Raw genomic sequence first — 27059 nt, 5'->3', positions numbered from 1 at the left:
AACCCTAGTGTTGTAGGAGGGGGAAACAGGAGCCTGGGACTTGTAAAGCCAGCTTTGGTGGGAGACCCTGCCACAAGAGAATCAGGTGGGAAGTGATCGAGCCGGACACCCCATGTCCACCTTTGATTTCCACATGGGTACATGGGCATGTGGACCCCCCTGCCATACATGCTCACCCCACCCCCCAAAGGCAATTGAGAGCTGTAAGTCTTTAAGGAAGGCCTCTGGTATCTGCCATTCTTGAGCAGTTACTGTATTGCTTGCCTGATGTGGTTCTTCACCCTAGAACATGGGCTCCTAAAGGTCTTCTCTTAGTGTGCCCGACAGTGCTCAGACATCTCCGTGAATGCTGAACGAGTACGCTTCAGGCCAGAGCCCAGACAAGGCAGTACATTTGTGAGTCTCAGCAGAAAGACAGGCCAAGTACAGGCGCCAGTGAGTCTCTTGCTTCATTTCAGTCTTCTTGAGTGTGCTGACCTTGGTGTTTTGAGACACACTTAACATCAAATGTTCAGTTCCCATAAAAGCCTGTGCCTGCCTCTCCAACTAGGTCTTCTTATTCTGAGTTCAGCAAGTGTGAGCTCCAGTCTCCTGGCATCTCTCTTATTAGGGTGTGCCGGCCAGCCTGCATTACAGAGAGCATACATATTGTCGCCTTAAGACTGAGTGGAGTTTTCTGTGAGACCTGTTTTATACACACTACACTGGAGGCTTGGATCTCAACAGGGACTTGCTCTTTGTATGGACACCAGGCCCGAGTTGCACCCTTGAAGCTGGGCTTTGTTTCCAACATATTTAGGAGCTTTCCTGCTGGTGGCAGGTGCGCAGGGGACAAGCCCCTGGTGTCAGAGTTCAGCTAGCTTCATGGACCACCACACGGCTGCGGGGCCCCTCATTAGTGCAGCCTGCCTTGGCTACCAGAGCAGATAGCACCTGCTACTCTTTTGTTTCAGGTCAATTAGTGTTCTCTCCCCTCCAGGGCTCTGGCCTGGCATTCTCTCACATCCAGATCTCATCATGGTCTTCACACGTTCGCCTTTCCTTGGGGACATGCACCAGCCGGCTGGCCTATTTGGGAATGGAATGGACGATGGGGGGTGGTGCTGGGCTCGAGTCCCATGTAAGCTCTGGCTGGCTTGTCTGCAGTCATAGGAACAGCTCTCCAAGTATACACACAGATGCCATCTTTGCCCCAGGACACCTCCTGTTTTTCTGGACTCTGTAATTGGGTCTACAAGTGGTCTCAAGAGACCATGGGGGGAAAAATCCAGGTTGCTATTAGTATATTTCCTTGTTTTTTTCACACCCAGGTCTGGCACCCGTTGATATTGGGAACAAACTCTTTTCTTAGACTATGGCAGAAGAGGAATGGGCCCCAGTTCAAGAGTCTTCCAATAGACCGTCAGCAAAGGGCAAGAGAAAGAAGTCACCTGTGTGAGGTCCTTTCCGATTGAAGCTGACTTAAGATCTGATTATGGCAGAGGGAGTGACCAATAAGAAGAATGGTGTGCTTGGGCAGTGCTGATCATTAATCCCAGCAGTCGGGACCAGAGGCAGGTGGATCTCTCTGAGTTCAAGGCCAGCCTGGGTTACAGAGTGAGTTCTGGGATAGCTGGGGCTACTCAGAGAAATGGTCTAAAACAACAAAAACAAAAACAAAACAAACAAACAAAAAAGGATTTTGAGGAAACTGTAAATTAGCAGAAGAGGCCCAATGGACGATGGGATGAAATTGGTGGTCCTAATTAATTGGTGACGGGAGAATTTCTGTTTCCTGAGGGATAGCTATGCATGCAGGGAGATTCACATGCTTTGGAGTGAGAGGAACCTTCACGGCTTCCCATTGACTTTCTGCTCAGCTGATGTTTATTGAAAAGCCATCAGGTAGATGGAAGGTTATTGGAACGGTGATCTGATTTTGGGCCCAGGTGGTATTCAAAATGTCAACCTATTTTGGTACTTCTCTTATCTCTGCTAAAGCTTAAGGTTAATAAGGTTAGAAATTCTAATTGGGCTTATTTTAGACTATCACTGAATATCATCTCCCTGCCTCATGTGATTTCACCTTTCTAGGCAAGTTTTCTGCTAATGGGCTATATCCCAGTCTTAAATACATAGTTGCACATGCATGTATTTGAGATAAGGTCTTGCTGGGTTGCCCAGACTGGCCTCAAACCCGTAGTCTTCCTGTCTTCATCTCTTGAGTAGCTACCATTGGGTTTGGCTTCCTCTCTTTAAGTTTTTTCTTCGCTGTAGATGTAATGTGTACCCCCGGGGCTCAGATGTTGGGGGGGGGTGTAACAATTTTGGTCTCCCAGGTAGCAGTGATGAGAGGTGTTGGTGTCATCAAGAGGTGGAGCCTAGTGGGAGGTCATAGGTCATTGGAGTACAGCCCTTAGAAGAGACTGAGGTCGTTCTCACTGGACCCTGGTTAGCTGAAATAATAATTCTTGATGCCTTACAAGCTGATGGCTGATGTTGTTGATACCCCATAGGAGGGTTTCTTTTGATGTGTGTGCACCTGTGTGTGTGCACCTGTGTGTAGGTGCACGGGCAGGAGTGTGCATGCATGTGTAGAGGACAGAGGTCAGTGTCTAGTGTCTTTCTCAGCCACTGTTCACCTAAATTTTTGATGCAGGGTCTCTCACTGACTCTGGAACTCACTGATTCAGCAAGATTAGCTCACCACTGAGGTTCAGGGGTCTTCCTGTCTCCACCTCTCTAGCACTAGGAACGGAGGCATGCACCACCATGTCTGAGTGCAGGAGGACTTGAACTCAGTTCCTCACACTTACACTGCAAGCACTGAGCCCCCTTGCCAGCGCTTCATCATTCTTACTATTGATCCAGTCCTCTCTGTATCTATAGCTCATGATTCCATGTTCCAAAGTGGCAGAGTCACTGTTGTTATGTTGACACCTGCACACACGGCTGTTCTAAACTTTGGAGATGTGACGCGCCCCCCCCCCCCTGCCCCTTGACACCTGGGGGGATGGGGCAAGCAGAAGCAGCAGACCCTTGGGATAGGGGACAATGCCCCATAAGCTTCCTGTTTCATGACTTAGGGTGTGAGGAAGGACCCCACCTGGGGAGGCCCAAATCAGAAAATCCGATCTTGCTGGCTTGAAGAACTAGAGGCCAAGTTTGGTCTCACAACAAAATGAGGAAGGACTCCTAAAGATGAACGATTCAGGAATGGGGAGCCCTCAGATTCCATAGATAATCTTTGCCCAAGACTATGGCCGACCCTGGAGCCACTGTACATTATGCAAACCCGGAGCTCGCATTAACTGCTCAGCTAATCAGCAGCAGCAGCAGCAGCAGCAGCAGCAGCAGCAGCAGCAGCAACAGGTATTTCTGGAGAAATACATCCAGACTCAGAGTCTCTATGATGTAACTATGCACAGTGTCTAATTACAGCCTCACACTATTTGACATAAGAATAATAAAAACAACCCAAAACACATATATGCCAGAGGAAAAGCAAACGGTGGGGCTAGGGTGTGTGACTCAGTGGCCGAGCACTTGCCCTGCGTGCTTGAAGCCCTGGGTTCAAACCCAGTCCTGGAAAACGATATTAAAGTGTAACAGTCAATGGAAACTGATATAATAAGACTAAGATTATAAAGAAGTCAAAATAATTATAAAAATTAAACAAAATATGTCTGCTGTGGTTTAGATGTCGTGTGTACCCCCAGGGTTCAGATGTTGGGGGAGGTAACAATTTTGGTCTCCCAGGTAACAGTGATGAGAGGTGCTGGGGTCTTCAAGAGGTGGAGCCTGGTGGGAGGTCATAGGTCATTGGAGTACAGCCCTTAGAAGAGGCTGAGGTCGTTCTCACTGGACCCTGGTTAGTTCTCATTAGAAGACAGCTACAAAATAACAAACTTGGTGCCTTCTCATGTGATATGTGACCTCTCCCACCCATGTATTTCAACCCCTCTGTCATGCCACTTGCCATGAGGTCATCACCAAGGCCAGATCAGCGAGATCACCTGATCTTGCACTTTAGTCCTTCAAAACATGAATAAAATAATTTTTTGTTTGGTTTTTCGAGACAGGGTTCCTCTGTGTAGGTTTAGAGCCTGTCCTGGAACTCACTATGTAGACCAGGATGCCCTCGAACTCACAGAGGTCCCCCTGGCTCTGCCTCTCGAATGCTGGGATTAAAGGTGTGTGCAGAATCTCTGTGAGTTCAAGGCCAGCCTGGTCTACAGAGTGAGTTCCAGGACAGGCTCCAAAGCAACACAGAGAAACCCTGTCTCAAAAAACCAAACCAAGCAACCAAACCAAACCAAACCAAACAACTAAACCAAACCAAACCAAACCAAACCAAAAACCATGAATGAAATCAGCCTCTTCCCACCCCCCAGCCTCATGTATGTTGTCATAGTAACAGAAAACAAATTCACACAATGGTAAGAAACAGGAACAAAGCAGAAACTATCAAAGAATGAAGTTGGAATTCTAGTGCTGAACTTCAAAATACCTGAAACTGTTTTCTAAAAACTGGATGGCTTACCGGAAAATTCAAGATGATGGAAAAATATAGCCAGAGAACTTAATGGTGGGCCAATGGAGATTATCTGATCCAAAGAACAGGGAAAAACTGAAAAAGAAATTAAGTGCACCTCAGGGCCTTGTGTGACGACAGCAGGCCTTCTAGGTGAGATTGGAGTTGTAGAGACGGGGAGGAAGGGGTCTGGAAGAATAGTACAGAAGAAATGATGGCTGCAAACTTTCCAACTTGGTGAAAGGCGTGCGCCTCCTGCTTGATCAGGCACCACACCCCTTCCTAGATGTTTATTTAGGAGAAGTTTAAAAAAAAAGAGTCCGCCCCAAGATTTCTAAAGCATTCCCAGCTTTGTCTGCATAGCCCTGAAGGAAGCCAAGCAATTTTTAACTGGTAAATGGTTTAACACACACACACACACACACACACACACACACACACACACACACACACGCATGCACGCACGCACGCACAAACATACACATGTATAAACACATGCACAAACATGCGTACACACGTGCATACACATGCACATACACACATTTATGACTTATTGTGGGGAGGAAGGACACTACTGTGTGTGTTGTGGGGGAATATCATATAGATCCATTCTTTTGTATGGTAACTGAGGACAATACTCATGAAACAATACCTTCATTGGTCTGGGGTGTAGCTCAGTGGTAGAACTCCCGATTTGGTGGTGTGCATGAGGCCTTGAATTCAGTCCTCAGCACCTTAAAACAACAAAACAAAATGTATGAATGGGTAGGTGGGATGTAGATGGACGGTGAGTAGATGGATAGATGAATGGGTGGAGACGTGAAGGCAGAAATGATGAATGGATGGCAGACATGAATGAAGGTATGGGTAGAGGGATGAATGGGTGGATAGTAGGTGAATGAATGGATGGATAGGAAGACACATGAAGGAGGGATGGATGGATGGATGGATGGATGGATGGATGGATGGACAGGTGACTAGATGGATGAATGGGTGGATGGATGCATAGATACATGCATGGATGGATACGTGGATGGATGCATAGATACATGCGTGGGTGGATACATGGATGGATGCATTTGTGCAGGAAGAAGCCATGAACCTCAGAGTAAAGATGCTTTGCCACTTCAGATTTTTTTGTTTTCCAGAATAGAAGGAAATCCTTCTGCAGGAAAATTTCTAAATGAGAGTTTCCCATGCTGAGAGAGGGAGAGAGGGAAGGAGGGAGGGAGGGAGGGAGGGAGAGAGGGAAGGAGGGAGGGAGGGAGGGAGGGAGGGAGAGAGAGAGAGAGAGAGAGAGAGAGAGAGAGAGAGAGAGAGAGAGAGAGAGAGCAGAGCTGAAGAGGTGACTGTGTGAGTCGGAAGAAGAGAGGTGAAGCTGCCCTGGTGGCCAGACTGGCCCCAGAAAGTCATGAACAAGGGTTAAAGAAGTATCTGCTGAAGAGTCCTTCATGGCCAGACTTGACATATGGATCCCAGCTTACCTGGCCTTCAGTGTGTTGGAATAATCTTATCTTCACTGAATACGTTAGCACAGGCCCACAGGCAGACAGAAGATCCCGGCCCCACCCTTTGATATCATAAACAGTTTAGGTTTGAGTACAAAGTCATGGATTTTGGTGTGTATATGTATAATGACATACCTGTGTCATTTTACTTTGTGCTTACTCCCTGATGCCTCCTGTGACCCTTCCCCACCTCCAGCTGCCAAGCCTCATCCTTGAAACTGCACCCATGGGTGGATTCTAGCCCCACGAGGTCTGGCCTTTTGTCTGAGCTGTGAGCATCTCTCCTTAAATTCTCCTCTAGGTGAATCTGAGCCTTTCTCAGATCTTAGGTTCTCCAGGCAGCTCATCTTGGGTCTGACCTTTGAAGGTCAGCCGTGCAGGATGCCTGGCTATCTGATTGTTACAGACCCTTTGATGGACAGCCCAGTGCAGTCCCTTCCTGCAAGGTGTCACTCCCATCTCAGCAGGGGAAGTACCAGGGCTGGGAATAAATTACCATGGATTGCTTTTGTGGCTGCCCCCTGTGCCCTGGTGGCCAGGGTAGCCGGAAGCGTGTTGGGATTACAGGTGCCCTCCATGCCCCCCCTGGAGAACCCTACAGATATCTAGCACGCACAGGGCATGACCCCAGGACCCCATTCTCATTAGTAGTTGCTTTCCCTTGGAAATCCATCTAGGCTGTTAAGTATTAGGAAAAAAAAATATGCACTTACAGAGGTTGCTCCCTGTCCAACCACAGAGGGAGAAGTAGGCTTTCCACAGGTTTCTATTCCACCTGGAGGCAGCCATCCCTGCAATGTGTTTCTGAATTTCCCCCCATCTGTATAAGTCCCTGGAAGAGGCCTGAGGATACTGTGATCCCTCCAGAATTATATCTGTGGCTTTCATGCACAAGTATTCTGAGAGGGTCTCCAGTGTAGCTCTGGAGTTGGACAAGGTGGGGCTGGGAAGCTCCACCTGTGGTGATGTGAGCGCCTCTACCAGGGCCTTGCTGGGCATTGGGCATGAGGATTCCTCATCACTTCTCTACTGAGCATGCAGGAGAGTCACCCTTGATGGCCATCTCAGCAGAGAGCCAGGTGATTGGTTGTACTGTCCATGCCTCTGTCAAAGACGGGGGTGTCAGAGCTCTTTGTACCCAGCCATCTGAGGCTCTAGATGCGGAAGAGACCACTCATGGGCATTAGTCATGTGGAAATGGATGACCCTCTCTGGTGGCCCACAAGGAGCCAGTGCAGCATGCGGGGTAGTAGTGGGGTGGGGGTGGGGGTGAGGTGGGGGGGGGGGGGGTAGGGGGGTATAGTAGAGTTGGAGGGCCATAGGAGAAGACATCCACTGTTCTTATGTCTTTGGGATTTTTTTTTTTTTTTTTTGTGTGTGTGTGTGTGTGTGTGTGTGTGTGTGTTGTGTGTGTGTGTTGTGTGTGTGTGTATGTGCGTGCATGTGTGTGCTCATGCATTTGTGTGCACATGGGTGCGGAGGTCAGAGAACATCCTTAGGTATTATTCCTTAGGAACCATCCACCTTTTTTTTTTTTTTTTTTTTTTTTTTTAGACAGGGTCTCTCACTGGCCTGGAACTTGTTAATGGCTCTAGATTTGCTGGTCCATGAATCTCAGGGATCCTCATGTGTCTGTATTCCCAGCACTGGGGTCACAGGTGTGTGCCACAGTGCCTGGCTCTCAAACCCAGGTCCTGTATGCATGGTATGTCCTTACCCACCTTTGCCATCTTTCTGGCACTTAGGAATTTTGCCTCTTGGAAACACAGCCTTCATTTAAATGATGGTGGGAACCAAAGTCAGGTCCTCAGACCCTCTCTCCTGAAGCCGTGGATGTCTCCCCTGTCCCATTAGGAGAGTTAATGAGATTAGAGGCGCCATCTACCATGCCTTGTCCTGAGTCCGTCATGTTATTTCTCCTGTCTGTCAGCAGCCTGGCCTTGCCTTTTTCTCTGAGGAGAATTTAAATAGAAATAGGAAAATAGAATCCACGAGGAAGTCCACTGCTTTATACAACAGAGGTTTTCTGCCAGGTCAGTAATGAGAGAGAGAGAGGAGAGATGGAGAGATGGAGAGATGGAGAGACACAGGGTCACAGAGACATAGACACAGACACACAGTCTCAGAGAGAGAGAGAGAGAGAGAGAGAGAGAGAGAGAGAGAGAGAGAAGTGTGTGTGTGTGTGTGTGTGTGTGTGTGTGTGAGAGAGAGAGAGAGAGAGAGAGAGAGAGAGAGAGAGAGAGAGAGAGAGAGAGAGAGGAGAGAGAGAGAGAGAGGAAGGACACTTCAGGAAGTTGTATTAGGAACTCAGAGTAAGAGGAGCTCAGCCGTCATTTCCTGGAAGGGTTTGGGATGTTGTCAGATGGTGATGGAGGGGGAAAAAATAATTGTGGCAATTGTCTTAGCCGTCTCCGGGCTTGTCACGGTGATGCTGATAAAATCAAATAAGCTGGAAGTGAGGTGACTTGTTAGTGTGGGAAACGGCCCGGTGCTGGCAGCCGAGGAGGTGGAGGGGTCCAAAGCGCTCCCTCATTACTGGGATTGATTGTCTCCAGCGCTGGGAAAAACGTCGGTAAGCAAAAACAACATCTCGATGATGGACGCTAAGCATCCTTCTCCTGCACTGGGGCTGTGGGGTAGTCACTGGCTGGTTGGCTGCAGCTGATCTGGGAGGCAGATGGAGAATTTTGGGGGATGTTCATGTCTGAGAAATGGCTTTAAGTTTTAAACAAAAGCTGAACATACCTGATAGGTGGGATGAGGATGATGACCTTTTTTTAAAATAAAAAAAAATTAGTAAAACATTTCTTTTCCTTTTCTTTCCTTCCTGTTCATTCTCCCTCTTCCCCTTTCCTGCTTCCCTTCCTCCCTCCCTCCTTCTGTCCCTCCCTCTTTTTGTCCTTTCCTCTCCCTTCATTCTCTCTCTCTCTCTCAAGGTCTCTGCTGCCCTACCTGTCCCGAAACTCACTCTGTAGTCCAGGGTGTTCTCAAATTCATAGCAGTCTTCTTGCCCCTGCCTTCAAGTTCTGGGATGGCAGGTGTAAGCCATCTTAAAGTATACAGTTCAGTGGTTTTTGGCCTAAAGTTCTGGAACCATCACTGTTACATGACGTGGGGGCATTTTTATTATTGGCCCAAAGGTTACTCTACCCATTAGCAGTCAATTCCCACTCCCCTCTGCCCTGACCCTTGGCAACCACTCCCCTGGTGCTTGCCTGTGGGGATTTCTTTACCTGCTGTGGACACATCACACATCAGACTCATGCCATATGTGGCCTTTTATATGGCAATTGGAGCCCATCCTGTATCATGCATCCCAGGTCAGCCTTGCTCAGCAAACTATCCCTCAATTGCTAGCCCATGGTGGAGCTGTCTGTTCCCAGCACCCCATACATAGACCCTTGGGATTCAGCACAGGCTCCTCTGAGACCCACAGACTGATGGCTACTCACTGAGTCATTGGCTAGTCTGATATATACTTAAAGAACACTCACTGTGTCTTGGGGGAATGTTCTGTGGACACATGAGCACGAAAAATAGGCAAAAAACCCCCAAGCCAAACCAACCAATCAACTAAGCAAAAACAAACAAACAAACAAACAAAAAACAAAAACAAAAACCCCCTTGCTTATGTGGTACATATGTGCCTCTGAGTATGTGTCTGTCTGTCATAACCAACATCATAAATAATAGTATGTCAGAAACAAAAACCATGGAGTAGCCAGATCTGGGGAAGGGCAAGAGGACCATGGAGATGAGAGCTGGGCTGTGGTGGGACCTCATCCAGCATCCATCAAAGGCTGCTCTTTGGACATAGAACCTCGTGTTCACGTTGACGCTTAGGACACATTTTCCCATGATCTTTTTTGGCGTAAGATAGATTAATTCACCAAGTGAATTCAACAAGTGTTTGCTGAGAATATGCTTGGCTCCCAACTGTATTTTGGGCCTTGGCTCAAATGTCAACTCTTCATGAGGCTTTCCCTTCCAAACCTACGTCCAGTTTTCCTGTTGTAATTCATAGTTTAAAGTTCAAATGACTCTAAATCGTCATCTCTCCATCTTGAAAAATTGAAAAAAAATTATTTCCTGACCATTTCACACTTGTATGCGAGGCAACTTGATTGTGTCCACCCCTCACCGCCCCTCCAACATCCCCCAGGTACCCCTATTGCATTTATCTCTGCTCTGCTGTGGATGTGTGATGCTACCAGTTGCTTTGAGTTTCTTTTTTTTTTTTTTTGAGCTGAGGATGGAACCCAGGGCCTTGTGCTTGCTAGGCAAGTGCTCTACCACTGAGCTAAATCCCCAACCTGCTTTGAGTTTCTTACTATGACTTTCCCACAACAGTGGACTGGAATCTGGAATTGTGAATGGATCAAACCATTTCCCCAGGTTTTTTTTTTTTTTTTAATCACAGAAAGGGAAACGGAACCAGAACTCCGCCTGAGTTTGCCCTGTTGACAGTTGCCAGAGCTGTGGCAGTACAGCCCTTTGTCTTCCCGAGGATGTCAGGTGGGAGCAGAGGTCCAGTCCCACACTGTGTTTGCTGTGGGTCGTCCACGGAGTCCATCCTGCAGTATACCCACCATAGCGATCACCCTTCAGTGCGTCTTTAATCCTCACCCACTTTTTATGTTCATGTCTAGGAAAAGGGTCCCAAGAACAAGCAAACCTGGGCCACAGGCAACCTCTGGTATCCCACTTCTAGAAAATCTCATTTGGGGGAAGTTGCCACCATCTCTGGTGGCCCAGAACTATTTATAAGTTGGTGGGGATGCCAGGCACTCGGGAGGCAGAGGCAGGTGGATCTGTGAGTTCACGCCCAGCCTGGTCTACAGGGTGAGTTCCAGGACAGCCAGAACTACACAGAAATCCTTAAAAAAAAAAAAAAAAAGAGGAGGAGGAGGAGAAGTAGTTGTTGAAGTTGTTGTTGTTGGGGACAAAAAAACAGTCTATATAAATGACAAGATGCCATTCCCTATTTTTATTTCCTTCTCCTTCCTCTACCATACATCACCGTTATCATCACTGTGAGTGATGCAGGGACTGGTGTCTAGACATGGCCCTTGGGGACAAGCTGATGGGTGGGTCCTCCCCAAGACTTTCTTTCTCACACACCAGTTTGAGCTGCAGCCACATGGTGCACCTCAACCCCATCTCAGGAGTCCCCAGGGACCTAGGGAGGGGGCTAACCTATACTATAGGGTGATACTTCCCCCAGAGATGGAGACTTATGCTCCAGCCTGAGATGCTGTATGCCTGAGCTTGCTCAACACATAGACTCCTGCACATTCCTATTCCCACCACATAAACATATACTCTTGCACATACCCTCTCAATTCCATACATACCCACATACACACACATACACCCTTGCACAAACTCATTCACATCCATATCCGGTCCCCTACACACATACACACACACACACACACACACACACACACACACACACACAAACACACACACACACACACACACACACACACACACACACACACACCCCACACACACTACATTCCTGAACATGCCCACACATTCTCACACAAGCCATGCATGCTCATTTCATGGGCACTTGCTGGCTGCATTATGACCACCTTGTGGCTGGCACTTGGATGCCGGTTTCTTAACATCAGCCATCATTATTAAACTGAGACTCAATGAGCTCTTTTCTCAGTTTTTCAAGGCTTATCAAGAGTGGATTGGGAGCAGGGAAAAATTAATAGTTATGAGCCAATTTCCATATAAATGAACTTATTAGAAGGTACCCTAGCTGCCTGAATTAGATTTCCTTCTGGTTTGAGAGAAAATACTAAAAACAAAAACAAAAACAAAAAACAACACCCCCCACCCCCAAAAATAAATAAAGCCCTTATAGCAATGACTCCATAGTGACTGCCTTTCCATTCACAGTTGGTTGGTTGTGGGCAGCTCCTGCATCTGGACCAACTCATAGGCTGGAGAGTCAGGGAATAGCAGAATGTGCATAGTTTAGAGGGTGTTCCAAATGTCTCACCCAACAGGACTGGCTATTCTCCTTGCTCACCTCAGAGCTTACACACAGCTCTAAGCAGGGATGACACATGGGACCTTCTCCATTGCCCCATTGTTGGTTCCTCAAAGGCAGCCACCATTATTAAATGCTGAGAGAATTCCCTGGTTCTGAGAGAAAGAAAAAGGTTCCATCTTGTAGGTTAGAGCATCCCTTACAGGAGACACACGGATAAACACCATTGCCACATGCAGGCACTGAATGCCATCTTTGGAACCTCTTGAAATAGGAGGACAGCCTAGAGTTGAGTGGGTCGTCGCTCCTTGTTTTATACAAGTTGTTGGTGTGGGGAAGCTGTCCATGGAAAGAGATTTATCTTGGGGAAGCAGCAGGCAGCAGGTTCTTTTTTCTAACGTTTTCCTCACAGATTGAACAACTGGGACACCAGAGACAGAGCTTGTGGGGTTCCATGAGGCGGGGCAGAGGTCCTGAGCCCCCTTTGGGCCAAACAGACCCAGCAGCAGAGAAGGCATAAGATGGTCTGGGGGGACTCAAGCTGTAGGGGTGCCGGGGAATCAGCTTCCCTGCCATCATCCTCCTGGGGTCCCAGTCAAGTTAGATGCAGGGAGATGGCAAGAGGCTCATAGGATAGGGTCCATTCACAGACCTGTGCTTTTGGCGTTTTGTTCTCTTCTGTCTTTGGTAAATGATTTCCAGAGCAGTAGCTAGCCTTTATTTACCAAGAGCTCTTGCATACAGGAGTATGTATGTATGTGTGTGGGATGGGGATGGGGATGGGTGTGAGTGGGCATGTGCAGGTGTGTGTGTGTGTGTGTGTGTGTGTGTGTGTGTGTGTGTGTGTGTGTGATATGAATCAAGGCAAATAGGATTTTTGTACAGTATATTGAATCCAATTTGGGACTGATGAAACAGAGTCCAGTTTAACCTTCCTGTCACTCAGTTTCTATAGTACCCATATTATCTTTTCTAGCCATCGATCTCACGTTGATCCCACAAGCTCACAACATCACCATCACTCTGTAAATCCTGGAGAGTTTGAGCCAGGGGCTCATGAGCTACAGGGGAATTTCAGAACAAGAGCTGTGCATCCTGGACCGGAGGGGTGGGGAAACTGTATCAAATGGTTCTGGGCTTTCCCTGACTGTGACCTGATGGTGCTGTGGGGGTGTGTGGAGGGCAGAGAGCTATGCAAGGCATGCCTAGAGATGTGACAAATCTAGGGTCATCTAGGAAGAGGGAACCCCTATTGAGAAAATGCTTTTATCAGATTGGACTGGGCATTTTCTTGATTAAATGGTTGATGTGGGAAGGCCTGGCCTACTGTGGGTGGTGTCACCCCTAGGCAGGTAGTCTTAGGGTGTATAACAAGGCAGGTCCAACAAACCAGCAAACAGCATTCCTTCATGACCCTCCACTTCATTTCTTCCCTCCATGATGAGGACTGTGAGTGGTAAGCTGAGATACTCCCTCCCACCTCCCCGCCATATTGCTTTATGTTGTGATGATTGTCACGGCGGTAGAAAGCCAACTAAGACAGGACCTCATTCAACAAAGGACACTTCTTCTTTAGGGGAGGATTACACACCCACTCTGAGCTGCTGCCACTCAGGGGTAGCCCGTGAATGAGTCTCCATCCCCTCTACCAGTCAATCTAACTCCTCATTGACAAAGAGGACTATGGCTGCTTCCAGGCTTCTTTGCTTTCTGCAGAATCATGCACGTTACACTAAACCTTGCCGCATGTCTGTTTTCCAGGGCAAATGGCTCCTACTACGAGATTCTGCAAGTGGACTTCGGCGTTGACAATAGCAGTGGCCTGGCAGGGGCCCAGCAAATCACCTGGCAGGTGGAATACCCCGTGGAAGACTCCATGAGCGAGCTCTTCGTCTCTGAGATCTTCATCAGCCAGACGACCTTTGTGGGCATCGTCCCTCTTGCCATGGTAAGAAACCAGGGCTCGAGACAATGAGCCATGAAGAAACTTCCTCTGCATATTTTTTTCCCTTGTCATCTTCGTGGACATATGTACGTATGTGGGTGCACCTGTGTGTGCATGCGTGTGGAGTCCCTTGGCTCATACCAGGATTATACACCACTGTTCTTCCATCTTATGAGTCAGGGTCTTTCAATCAAACACAGAACTTGCTGATAATGTCCAGTTTCTTGAGCCAATTTGCTCTGGGGAACCCCCTGTCTCTGCTTTGCCAGGCTAGAACTACTCTTGGGTCACCTCACCCACCAGGTACTTGCATGGTTACCTGGGGATTCGAACTCCAGTCCACACACGCACACAACAAGCACTTTAACCACAGAGCCGTGCCCCAGGCTCCTTTTAATACTTAAATCATTCAAAGAAATGTAAAGTGTCTTTGAGCCTATCATCCCTCACACACTTGGTGTGTACTGTTTGAACAAGGGAAATATACTTAAACAGTGTTTTATTTACCTGCTTTCCAGAGGACTCCTGGGAAGCCATTTAGGATTTACTGTATCAATCTCTTTTCATCTGTGGTGTAGCCAAGTGGCTCCTGGGGACCCCTTGTCTTTCATTGCTTCCATCTGTGTTCATATCGGGTCCAAGTGCTGTACTTGGGGAAGACGGTTTCTCTGAAGTGTCGTGAGTGTGTGCTGGAGATGGAGGCTCCAGAGGTCCAGGAACCAACCCCTTGTCACTTGGAACTGCCCTGAGCACCCCCAGGTGGCCCTGGGATTGGCAAAGTTTAGAATGCAGATGGACTGAAAGAGCCTTGTTGGGAACAGACCGGCTGAAGCTGGACAGGGTCCCAGTGCCCATTAAACTGCCCACATGTCTGCCCTGTTGGCATGGCAGGGATGACATTTCTTCCTTTGAGCATGTCTGGGACCCTGTTCAGTTGAGAACAGGGTCATCCAGATATATATATATTTTGGTGCTGCTCAGACCTTCCTACATTGGACCTAAATGTGGGGGAATCCACATCCAGATATTCTGGGCCACTGGTGGCTGAACACATGACCCCAAGTGCTCTAGTCTCAGCTGCTAGTCATATTGGTTTTAAAGACCAGTTCATCATGGTGACATGCATTTGGCTCGTGGCAGCCACAGCTTGGCAGGAAACCACTTGTTAAGGGGCAGTGATGGGTGGACCTGAGTTCTAGAGGGAAGCAGAGTTTTCCTGCAGCTCCTCTTCCTGGGAACACATCTGTCAGTTCTCCAGCTCACCCTGCACGTGAGGCTGGCATGGCTGATCTCTTCTCAGGGCCATTGTGGCTTTGCTCTATGTATGATTGATTGCACCCAATTCTCTACAAGTTCCGAAGCCTGGGATGGGACAGGACTGGATGCCGAAGGGGTGCATTTCACTGTCTTCAAAGGCAGGTGCCGGTTCCCAGGGGAGCTGTGGGTTGACACATGCTTATCTGATAGGAGGGTGGAATCAGGTCAAGATACCGGGGTTGGCTAAGTGCAGTCCTCAGGCCAAATCCAGGCTGACGATGCCTGTTTTAGCAAGTCAAGTATTATGGGAACACGAGCCCACTTAGGATGAGTCACCTGTGGCTACTTGGGTGCTGTGACGAGGCTGTATATTTGCAGTCAGGCATGCATCTCTGGCTGGCGTTTAATTTTAGCATCCTGTAATGAGTAGCATTTGGAGATGATTCCTGAGAGTGGAGCTGCTGAGAGGCTTTGGGGGAAATCTTATCTCTTGCATTAGGGATCATTTCCCCGAGATCTTTACCAAAAACGTTCCTACCCTCTTTGGCCAGTGTTTCCATATCCTTTCTCAGATGCAACCTGAAACCCGGGCTGGTGTGTCACTGATGAGTCAGCCACATGGTAGGGACAGAATAGAACGGGGGGGGGGGTGAGGATCTGGACACAAAGGGAATAAAGGCAGGGAAAGCAGACTGGTATGTGGCTGGCCAGACACCTGTCCTTTCCATGGCCTTCCTCTCATGGCCAGGCTGGTGGAGCAGCATGCCTCCCATGTGGATGGACATCATGTGGCTCACATGGGGCTCGTTCCTCTCCCTTATCTGTCCCCAGTGCCTCCTCCTAGCATACTTTGAGCTCCTGCATCTCTTGGAGGTACCAGTTTATATCCCATGCATCCTGCTCCACTGTGACTCTTCACGTCTCTCCATGTGGCTGAGTTTCACTTAGGGACACTTCCTTGCCTTTGACATCGCTTGCCATTGGCAGGAAAGTGGGGCAGCTGAATGTGTCATGGCTTGGTTCCCCGTGAAGGGCTCGGAATGACCCCAGGTGGGGGTGAGGGATGGCTGAGCTTGCTCAGTAGAGTTTCCTAAGGATTCGATGGGTTGCTTTAGGTGAAGTGTCGGCACTCATTAATATTAATATAATTTCCATAATTGTCAGCATGTTAATTGGCATACACAGGGAAAGCTGCCAAATGTGAGAACAAATGGAAGTTGGATCTCAGGCTAAGAGGTAAGGTGGTGTGCTTCTCTTAGAGGTTTGGATGTTAAATTTTCCCAAAGGATCAAGTGTGGGAACACTTGGTCCCCAGTAGATGGCGCTGTTTCAGGAGGCTGTGGAGGCTTTAGGAGGTGGAGCCTGGCTGGAGGAAGTATGTTTCTGGGGATAGAGGTTTATATCCCGCTTCCTGTTCCTCTCTGCGGAGATGTGAGTATGGAGTGTTGAGCTTCTGCCAGCACACGGTTTGGCCGTGCTTCAGCTCATCCCCTGTCATGATGGACTGTATCCCCTCAAGCTGTGGGCTGAAATGAGTCCTCTTCCTTCAACCCACTATTTCCAGTCACTTCGTCACAGCGATGAACAAAGACACTGATATCAGAGGTGCTCAATTCGCTGTTGTGTGTGTGAGGCTTTTTCCTGGGGAGACTCAACCCACGTTTCCTTACTCAAGATAGGGGTAAGAAGACAAAAAGCCATGATTGCACCCAAGTCCAACTTGGGGAACTGTCTCCACACCACATACCGACACTGACAGTCTTCCCCTCTGAAACCTCTTGAGCTGGGCCTGCATGGTCCACATGGCCTTCAGTACTGCTGTCCTCCTTGCCCCTACTAGGGTGGCTCATTACGCCCTGCTTAAAACATTCAACTGCTATTGATTGTCCAAATTCCCAAAGTCTTCCATGTTTCTCCAACAAACAGCAGGGTCAGGCCCATCGCAGCAACACCCCACTCCTGATACCAAGTTCTGTCTTAGTTACTGTTCCATGGCTGTGCAGAGACACCATGACCAAGGCAACTCTTATCAAAGAAAGCATTTAATTGTGGGCTTGCCTACAGTTTCAGAGGATTAGTCTGTGTCATTAGTGGCGGGGACAGTCAGTATGAGTCTTAAAAGTGGTTGATATTGGCTAGGAGGAAGGAAGACCTTTAAGGCTGAGGAGCAAGAAGGTGTTTGGGAAGCCTAGTAGGAGTGTGTGTGTGTGTGTGTGTGTGTGTGTGTGTGTGTGTGTGTGTGTACATGGCAGTCCAGGGCTGTAGCTGAAGCAGCATGGCTGCCGCTTAAGCACAGAGAAGGTGAGGCAGGATGGGGAAGGAGGCAGCCATGTTGGGTTCATCTGCTATGCTGTGATGTCAGAACCCTAGTCTAGGGTCATTATTTATTTGTCTAATTTCTTGGATCACAGTAAATTTATTGACCTATAAGTATTTATCAGAGCTTTGCTAAGTTTTGTGTTCTCCACCTCCAAGGAGGATTATTACCTTATAAAAGGTCCTGAAGGAAGTGTCTTCCATCCCTTCATCTTTCATCTTTTCTTCCATGTGAAGATGCAGCCTCTCATTTTTCTTCAGAGGACACAGACGCAAGGCACCATCTGAGAAATAAAGAGACCAGATCTTCATAGATTCGGAACCCAGTAGCAGCCTGATCTTCTCAGCCTCCAGAAGGAGAAGGAAATTTCTGTTCTTTATAAGGTATCCTGCCTCAGGTATCTTGCTACAGCAGCACAGATGGGCCAAGACGCATGTAGTGTACCAAGGCTTGCATTAGGTCATGTGAAGGCAGACTTATAAATAACTAAATATCGATTTATGTAGCAGGATTGTTTCCTGTCATCAAGAAGATTCACAGGCACCTTCCCAACTCCAACCCTCATGTTAACTTTTCTCTTTGGTTCTTTTTGGAGCACTGTTCAATGATGGATTCAGAGGCTCGCTGAGAGTTCTCTAGTCATTTGTCTATGTCTGCCATAGGTGGAGAAAGAGTAGAGACAATGCCTCACATGTTCTAATCTTCCCATCTAGCCAATACTTTGGGACATTGTAGGAAAGTCTGTTCCCACTTCCTGCCTCCCAACTTCTTTGCTAACAGGACCCCAGCATGGTCTTTGCCGTCTGTCTGGCCACTAGCTAAGAAGAGCACCCCTCCCTCAAGCCCAGAGTAATATGTGGATTAACCTACCCCATCAATGGGGAATCCTCCATTTGCTGGTGATTATTATAGGGACTGACTTATGGTTGTTTATTTTCTGGCTAATAAAACCCCAGGGGAGTCTGCTGGGGGAAGGAACTGCTTCCGATTAGCAGCTAGATGCAAGTCAGGGATGTTCCTGCATTCTGTCCCTGGCATGATGGCGTGAGGGATGAAGCCACTGCCCCTTGAGAGGAGCTACAGGTACTTTGGGATAGTGGAGCAGAAACAGAGAGCCTGGGGGTCACCAGCTGCTGAGAACCTGTCAAGGATTTCCCAGCCCCAGCCACCTTACCTTGGGGACTATTAATGCTTCCCTTTACATTGGCCATAGGCTGCAAAGAAAGGCTTCCATGGGGCTCTTTCTATGGTCCCACGCCTTTTCCCTCAACTGGCTCTCACCCCCTCACTCAGGGGTCATCACACACAGGCATAGAGGAACAAATGTCCTTTCCTACTACTCCCAGAACTGGGCTGCCCACCTACCTCTCAGCGCAGGGACATGGGGGAAGTGTTTCTGGCTTTGTCTGTCATGGGGTGGGTAGCTAGTGGCGTCTGCCACCCATGGGCTATCTTGTTCAGTCCTGCCAGAACCCTCTGAGAAGGTGTATTCTTCTGGGCTTTCGTCCAGGCTTATTCATGAGAACTGCTGCCAAGGGTCTGTGATCCTGCGTTGGGTTAGATTCTGTGGATGCATGTTGGTCATGGTTCAGCCTTGGCTTCATGTAGGTAAATGCACAGCTTTGGGGGGGTTCCTGAGAGTGATGAGAAGGGACCCCATGTGCGGAAGTTATGTGGGCTGGTGCCATGGCCCAGAGAAGTGATTTTGCTAAGGGCAGTGGCTGTGATGATTTGTTTATTCATTATCCATCCATCCATCCGTCCATCCATCCGTCCGTCCATCCATCTGTCCGTCCATCCATCCGTCCGTCCATCCATCCATCCATCCATCCATCCATCCATCCACCCATCCATCCATCCATCCCTTCATCTATCCATCTATCCATCCATCCATTCTTCCTTCCATTGGTCCATCAATTGATTGATACATCCATCCCTACATTGGACCATCCATTTCTCCATTGACTCACCCCTCCCTCCATAGATGCAGTCATCATTTTCTGTTGATCCATTCACACACCTATCCTTCCATCTGTCCATCTACCTATTCCCCCCATCAACCCACCCATTCATTCATCCACTGATCCATCATCCATTTCTCTATAAATCTACTAATTGATACATTCCTCCCTCCATTGAATCATCCATCCCTCCATTGAGTCATCTGATATCTTTCCCTCTTTATCCCTCCCTTGATCCATCCACCTATCCATTGTCCATCCATCTACTGGTCAATCCATCTACTGATTGGTCCATCAACCCACTCATTTATCCATCCATCCATCCATCCATCCATCCATCCATCCATCCATCCATCCATCATCCATCAACTCCATCCATTGATCCCACTCACTCATCCCCACACAACAAACACTTGTGTAATATACACTATGTGCTAAATTGACCACTTTCCGGTAAACAGAGAAAATGGAGCAGGTGGGAACTTTGAGTTGGATTCAGTAGGCCTTGGAAACCATTTTGCACAATGTCTTCATGTCTAGAAGTTCAGCATGGTTGGTCGTAAGTGGCAGAAGTCTTCACCAGGGGGTCACACAAAGGGAGGGTCACAGCCCTGGGCACTGACACCGCCATCTTTAGTGATTGTTACTTTCTGCCTCCTCCATGGCTCGGAAACGTTGATGCATGTACCCATTTCTTTTCTTGCCTTTCCTTTTAAGCCTTTCTGAATGCACACACCTTCCACACTTTGCTTCCACAGTGTTCCCTTTTATGGGGGGGCGGGGCGGTGGTGGTTTCTGTCCAGCTACTGAGCTTTTAGCGTAGAGATTTGTTCCTGTGGGTGGCTTGGAGTTCAGGACAGCAACCCACCATTCAGCTCCAGTTCTTAAAACTAAAAGGCCCCAGTTCTGCACATGTAGATAAAAAACACATTATCTTTCAAAAAGGTTGGAATAAAAAAAAATGAACACACTTGGTGAGTTTCTAGGCAACTGGAACCAGGGGCTGAGCGCAGGCTGCAATGAGATAATCAGCTCCCCTGTCAGTCACGCTGGCTGAACTCTTCCAACACAGCCTGGGCACAAATGCCTCTTTATTTCCAATGGTGTTTGGGCACTGGCAGTGCCAAGCACTGTCCCGGAGGATGGTGATGAATAAGGCAGGCAGGGTCCTGGCTCCTTAGCCCGACAGTCTCCAGATTCAGAAAGCCCTTCATTTTAGAAGTGAGGAATGTTCAGGAGACTCGAACAAGCAAAGATGGAGACTGGGGGCAGGCTGGACCATGCTGGAGTGGCAGGGAAGGAGTCCTCCTAAGACTTAGCATTTCCTCTGAGAGATAGATGAGGAGGAAGAGCATTCCAGGCAGAGGGAACAATCCACGTCTTCAAGCAGAATTTAAGCAGGACAAAGAAGGCTGGAGACAGCTGGCATGTGGAGGGCAGGGGGAGGGGGCCAGGGTCCCAGAGAAGGTGAGAGGAAGGCAGGATAGGGGCTGCAGGAGTTGGTCGATATTGGCTCCCATTTCAGGGGGCTTTTTTCTTTCATCCGTTCTCATTGCTGCTATGACCACTGAACTCCAGCAGAGTGGCTTTCACAGTACAAACCGACCTTGCCTCTCTGGAAGTCAGAAATGGTCCTTATAGAATAAGATCAAGGTCTTGGCAGGACTGAGTGCTTTCTGTTTTCTTTGGGGGAGAGGAGCGGGTGTGTGTGGAGGAACCTGTCCCAGAGTGTGCTTTCTGGCTCACAGAGATTGCCAGCATTCCTTTGGCATCCCTTTCACTAACTACATCCTTTCTATTCCATCTTTGAGACTGGCCCTCCCGTGTCTCTCCTGTGAGGATCCCATCTTCACATGTGGATGAGATAAGGTCAGCTCCTCACCTCTGCAACCTGATGTGACCAATATCTTCAAAGATCCCTTCTTCATGTCCCAAGATGAAGGCATAGACACCTTTGGAGGAGGCAGTTGTTTTTTGTTTCTTTTCTTTCTCTCTCAACTTCAGTGGCTTTGGATTGTCACCTCATTGAACCCACATAACACCTGCAGGGGGTGGGGTTTGCTACACTTGTGCTCTCTGAACTTGGGACTTAGTTTGGCAACAGCCCGCTCCTCGCCATCACTGACAGCAGGGGATGAGGTTCTGGGTGCCATGTCTCACAGGTTCCCATGGCTTCAGCTGGGCACAGCTACAAATCAACCATACAGTGATGCGGGCTGCAGCCTGCTAACCATACAGTGGTGTGGGCTGCATTCTGTCTGCCAAGACAACTGCATCTCCCACTGTCCTTAGTGACTCACCTTTCTGGAACCCCAACATCCTAAGCCTTTTTTAAAAAAAGATATTCTGCATTTTTCTTCTTTCCCTAAACCAAGCCTGTCTGAGATACTGCAGGAGACCTCACCCAACACTGGTAGCTGGTACCTAAAATGGTCTGCGGGCGGGTCTCACTTCTAGATCCTCTTACTCCAGGCAGAGCCATGGGATTCTGCCCTTGGTAGCACATAGTGGCAGCCCCAGTGGCACCCACATGCTCTCACCTGATTGATCTAAGACTCTCACAGCTGAAATCTCACCAGTCACAGTGACGCACAGTGTCAAGGACGCTGTGTGTTCAGCGAATGTCCTTGACAAATTGTTGGCTACAAACAGAAGACACATGCTTACGAATGCTGCCGTTGGCATGTTCATGGCAGAGTGGGTGCTGCCCATGCAGCATAGCCACAGCAGGGCATCGCCCCAGGGTGTGGCATTAGTGAGATCCAGAAGTGCCCTCCCCACCACCACCATAGAGGTCCCATAAGTGGGCTGAGGTTACCCCTTCCTGGCATATATTAAATATACAACAACCCCAAAGGATTGCTTTGAGGCAGGTAACTACTGCCCAGTGGGAAAAAAGTGGCCAGAACCCATCATAATGTTTGGTGGAGTCCCCCGTGTCTTCCTGAGAAAGCCTTTGCCGGTGTATAATTCCTGAAGGTAAAATGGGATAAAAACTCAGGCTAGCTAAGCAAGCTCTGGAGAAAAACCAGGTTGTCAATCAGAAGCACAAAATGGCAGAATCTAGGCGCTCCGATGGCAGGGACAGGACAAGACAGATCTTTAAAGGCTGTGTCAATGGCATTAATATTTATGACCTACCCTGCAGACACAGCCACCGAACTGCACATCCCTCAAAGACTTCTGCTCTGGAATTGTTCAGCTTTGCTGGGTGATGGGTCTTGAATGATGAAACCCAGAGCGATTATGTGCAGGATCACATCCCTGTCTCGCACCCGCTGAAAGGCAGCAAAATAATCAGGAGACGGTGTGTCGAGACAATAATTTTCTTGAGAAACAAAAAAAAAGCCTTTGGCTATTGACAGGTGAGCAGGATTGTTGATCACAGCTTGAGCTGTGGCTAGAAAAATTGCCTGCAAGTGCTCGGCTTCCCAGGCCCAATAGTCCTGTTGAGAAACAACACAGGGCAGCCCACCAGCAAATGGCTTTGCCAGGCCCTGCACCGGTCCAGGAGGGGAGAATGCTCCCCCACCAGTGGGAGCATGTGGAGGTGTGTATTGGGAATGGCGAGAGGGCTCAGTCAGGATGGTGTTTGCAGCACAAGTAAGTGCAAGGGACTGAGTTCAGATCTCCAGAACGGACGTAGAAAGCTGGACGTGGCATGGCACACCCCTGGATTCCTAGCACGGAGGAGGTGGAGAGAGGAGGGTCCCTGGAGCTCATTGACCAGACTACCTAGCAGAATCTTTGAGCCTCAAGCTTAGTGAGAGAACCTCTCTCAAAAAATAATGTATAGAGCAACAGGGGAAGACATCAGACAAAAGTGCCTGGCCTTTATATGAACACACATGCACCAGCAACACACACACACACACACACACACACACACACACACACACTGCTAGCCTCTTCAGTTCAAATCTGATCATGCCCTTTCCTTAAGCTATCTGCCCTTCTGTACGATTTGCCTCATTATCCTGTCTGTGGAAAGGGTTATGCAAATCCTTCTGGTACCTTAAGATGGTTGTGGAAGGAAGCCATAGGTGCCTGGTACTCACCACAAACATCTCCAGGAAACGCCCAAAGTCTTCCCTTTATTTAATTAAAAATATTACCCACGTGGACATTTTGCCTGCATGCATATCTGTGCATGGTGCTTGAGGAGGTCAGGGGAGGGTATCATATCCCCAGGAACTGGAGTTACAGGTGGTCGTGAGCCACCAGGTGGGTTGCTGGGAATAGAACTCAGATGCTCTGGATGAGCAGCCAGTGCTCTGAACCATGGAGCCAGCTCTCCAGCTCCTTATTCTTTGTTTCTGCTTGGAGCACTCACGAGAGGTGGTTAAATGGAAAGTATTTGATAACAGGCAGTGTGGCCACTGACCAACTGGAAGATACACAACTTGTAGAGTCCTTGACTCTTCTCTCAGTCCAGGGTACATGCCAGCTCTGCAGGGATCCATCAGCAAAGAGATGCTCCAAGGCGTAGTGTTTACTTCATTCACCACATAGCCCAGCAAACCACTTTCTAAGTGGCTTGAATTCCACAAAAGGTCATTTGGCTTTTACTCTTTTTTCCTAAGGAGAGACTCACAAGTGACAGCCCCCGGAGTCCCCACCAGGTGGCGCTAGCAGATCAAGCTGTATCCACAGGTGTCTGCCCTGCTCCAGTCCCTCACCCATCTCTTCAAGGACCTGAGTCCTCAGGAGCCTTTCCAGGGATCCAGGTCCCCAGTCAACAGCAGAGGAAGGCTGCATCCTTCCCAACAGGGCTCAACACAATCCTGGCCACCATCGCCTGGCTGTTCAGATAACTGTTTCTTCCTTGGTCAACATCCCTGCCCTGTGCAGCTGCCCCATCCCCCAAACCTTTGCTGTTCTTATTTCATACAACCTGTGCTTGTGATAAAGGAAAGTGCAAACAGCATAGGGAAACACCCAAGCCACAGCATGTCCAGTGTGACCACTGGTCTATTTAGGATGGACACTACAGATCTAGTCTAGGTCCACACTGTGCAGGGAGATGCCTGCTTAAGTGACGGACAGTAGATATGGGTAGCATGCCTGACAACCACCACAGAACTGTACTCTGCCCACTGGTATTTCCCTCTGTGTTGTTAAATTGTTAACTCCCCCATTTATTTCTACTTAAAACAAGGGAAAGGGATCCAGTGTGAAATGTCTAACCTCTGCCTGCTCATGTGCCTGTGGGAATGTAAAATAAATAAACGAACAAATAAAATTATGGCAAAAAGCATTAACCAGCACAAACAATGTTGGGTCTTAAAACAAAAGACCCTTACTATGGTAAGGGGGAGCGTGGGGAAGTTTATTGTTAAAAACAAATCAATGCCTGGGGCCAGTATCTTAATTTTACTATTATCAACAGGATTATCGCTATATCTACTCTAGCTATCACTGTTTATTCTGTGTGTGTGTGTGTGTGTGTGTGTGTGTGTGTATGTACACTTCAACTACTAAAGATGCTCTCCATCTTTAAACATTTTTAATACATATATACACATATAGTATATATGTATTATATATACTATATATAATATAGTACTATATATGATATAATATATATGTATCTAGTACATATATATATATATATATATCTTGATTACATTCACCGTTACTCTCCCCTCTAACTTTCTCCAGGACCCCTGCCTCACCCCTTGAACTTCATATATTCACTATTTATTTATAACCCTCCAAGTCCATTCCTTCCAGCCCCTTGGTAGTGTTCAACATAGTAGCCACTAGCCACCATGATGGTTTCAATTAAAACAAAGACAAAACAAAACGAAATATTCAGCCCCTGGGCTGCACTGGCCACATCTGAAGTTTAGTAGACATGTGGGGCTGGTTTTGTCATCCTGGGTGCGGATCCAGAATCTTCCACCGGTGGAGAGAGTTCGGCTAGACAGAGTTCTGACCGCAGGGTGAATCACACCCTTATGCTTATTCCACTTCGTTCTGCTTAGATAATTTATTAGTTCATAGATAACTAATAAAATATTGAAATGACTCTTATATAATTTATGTATGTGTATTTACACTGTCAAGTTTGATTACGCTCACACTCCGCTGTAGAACTCAGAGATGAATGTATTATTCAGTGGGTTAGTTACTTTTCCTCTTGCCATGACAAAATGCCTGACAGAAGCAGTCTGAGGAAGCAAGGGTTTATTCTGGCTCAGTGTTGGAGGGCACAGGCCACCATAGTTGGGGAGGGGTGGCGACAGGGAGCACAAGGCCGAGGGTCACCTGACATCCACAGTCAGGAAGCAGGGAGAGATGAGTGAGGACCTCAGCTCACTTTCTTTTCTCGATTCCATCCATGGGATGGTGCTGCCCACATTTGGAGTGGTTCTTTCCATGTCATTTAACCCCATCTAGCAACTCCCTCATAGATAAGCCTAGAGGCTGGTTTCCATGGTGATTCTAGGTCAAGCCACGTTGCCAGTTGACCTTAGCCAGGGCAGCCTGCTTCTGAATCAGGCCCCTCCACTGACTTCATCAGTTGGTATTGCTATTCTAGAAAGACCTGGCCTCTGGCCACTGCTGTAGGCTGTGGATATGGGTTGCTCCGATTGGTTGATAAGTAAAGCTGCACTGGCCTAGGGCAGGGCAGGATGGAGCCAGGTGGGAGAATCCCAGAGAGACAATGAAAGGAAAAAGGAGAGTGTGTGTGTGTGTGGGGAGACACCGAACTGCTGTCCAAGAACAGCATTTACATGGGGCGCAGGTAAAGCCGTGGAACACATGGTGATGCGTAGATTAATAGTTATGGGTTGAGTTAAGTTGTAAGAGCTAGCTAACAAGAAGCCTGAGCCAACAGGCCGTAGAATTTGCAATTGATATTAAGCCTCTGAATGATTGTTTTATAAATGGCTGCAGGACTGCCAGGCCAGGCAGGACTGGAGAAACAAGGGACCTCAGGGCTGATGGGATCGGAGAAACTTCCAGATACAAGCCGCTGATTCCCTTTCTTGCTGAGACCTCTCTTCTTTCTCATGTCTTTCTCATGTTAATGAGATCTTGAGGAAGGGTGGGGAGGATCACGTGCTCTGCCCACCAGTGTCGACCCTCACAAGCTTGATGGGCTGTGAAGGGCTGTCAGGTCCCCAGGGCTGAACCCAGTCTTTCCTTTATACACTGTGACCTGGGGTCTGTGTGACCAGTGGGTTGGGGCCATCTGTGAGTGGAGGAGATTTTATTCCTGACATCAGGGATGAGACCAAAGTTCTCTGCACAGAGATGGAAGGAACAGGATTCTACTTTTCTAAAGTTTTCCTTTAACAGGGGAGGAAGGCTTTCTATTCCAGGGCTAAAGACAAAACATCTTTGGTGGAATGATGTAGCTTTGAGTTTCAGAATAGAGCCTGAGGAGCTGCTGGTTTCTTCTCTAAGACAGAGAAGGAGCTGGGCCATTTAAAAAAGGCACATGTTCACATGTGTGGGGGAAATGTTGCTCTGGCTGGTGACAGTTACAAGGTCTCATCCTTCCTACAAGGGGAGCTGTGGGTGGGGAGATGGACCACA

The 27059-nt window shown here is 48.1% G+C and overlaps 1 protein-coding gene across 1 annotated transcript in view; it reads left to right on the top strand.

Moving 5' to 3' along the window:
- Tmem132b (transmembrane protein 132B) overlaps positions 1-27059 on the top strand; it is a 168169-nt gene that overhangs the window by 67144 nt on the left and 73966 nt on the right. Inside the window, exon 3 of the mRNA XM_036171640.1 lies at positions 13793-13979. Within this exon, the coding sequence (XP_036027533.1) occupies positions 13793-13979 (187 nt within the window). The remainder of the gene's footprint in view (positions 1-13792; positions 13980-27059) is intronic.

This window comes from Onychomys torridus, chromosome 22 (assembly GCF_903995425.1).
Source record: "Onychomys torridus chromosome 22, mOncTor1.1, whole genome shotgun sequence".
In the NCBI taxonomy this organism is placed as follows: domain Eukaryota; kingdom Metazoa; phylum Chordata; class Mammalia; order Rodentia; family Cricetidae; genus Onychomys; species Onychomys torridus.
This window is presented reverse-complemented; position numbering and strand designations above follow the sequence as displayed.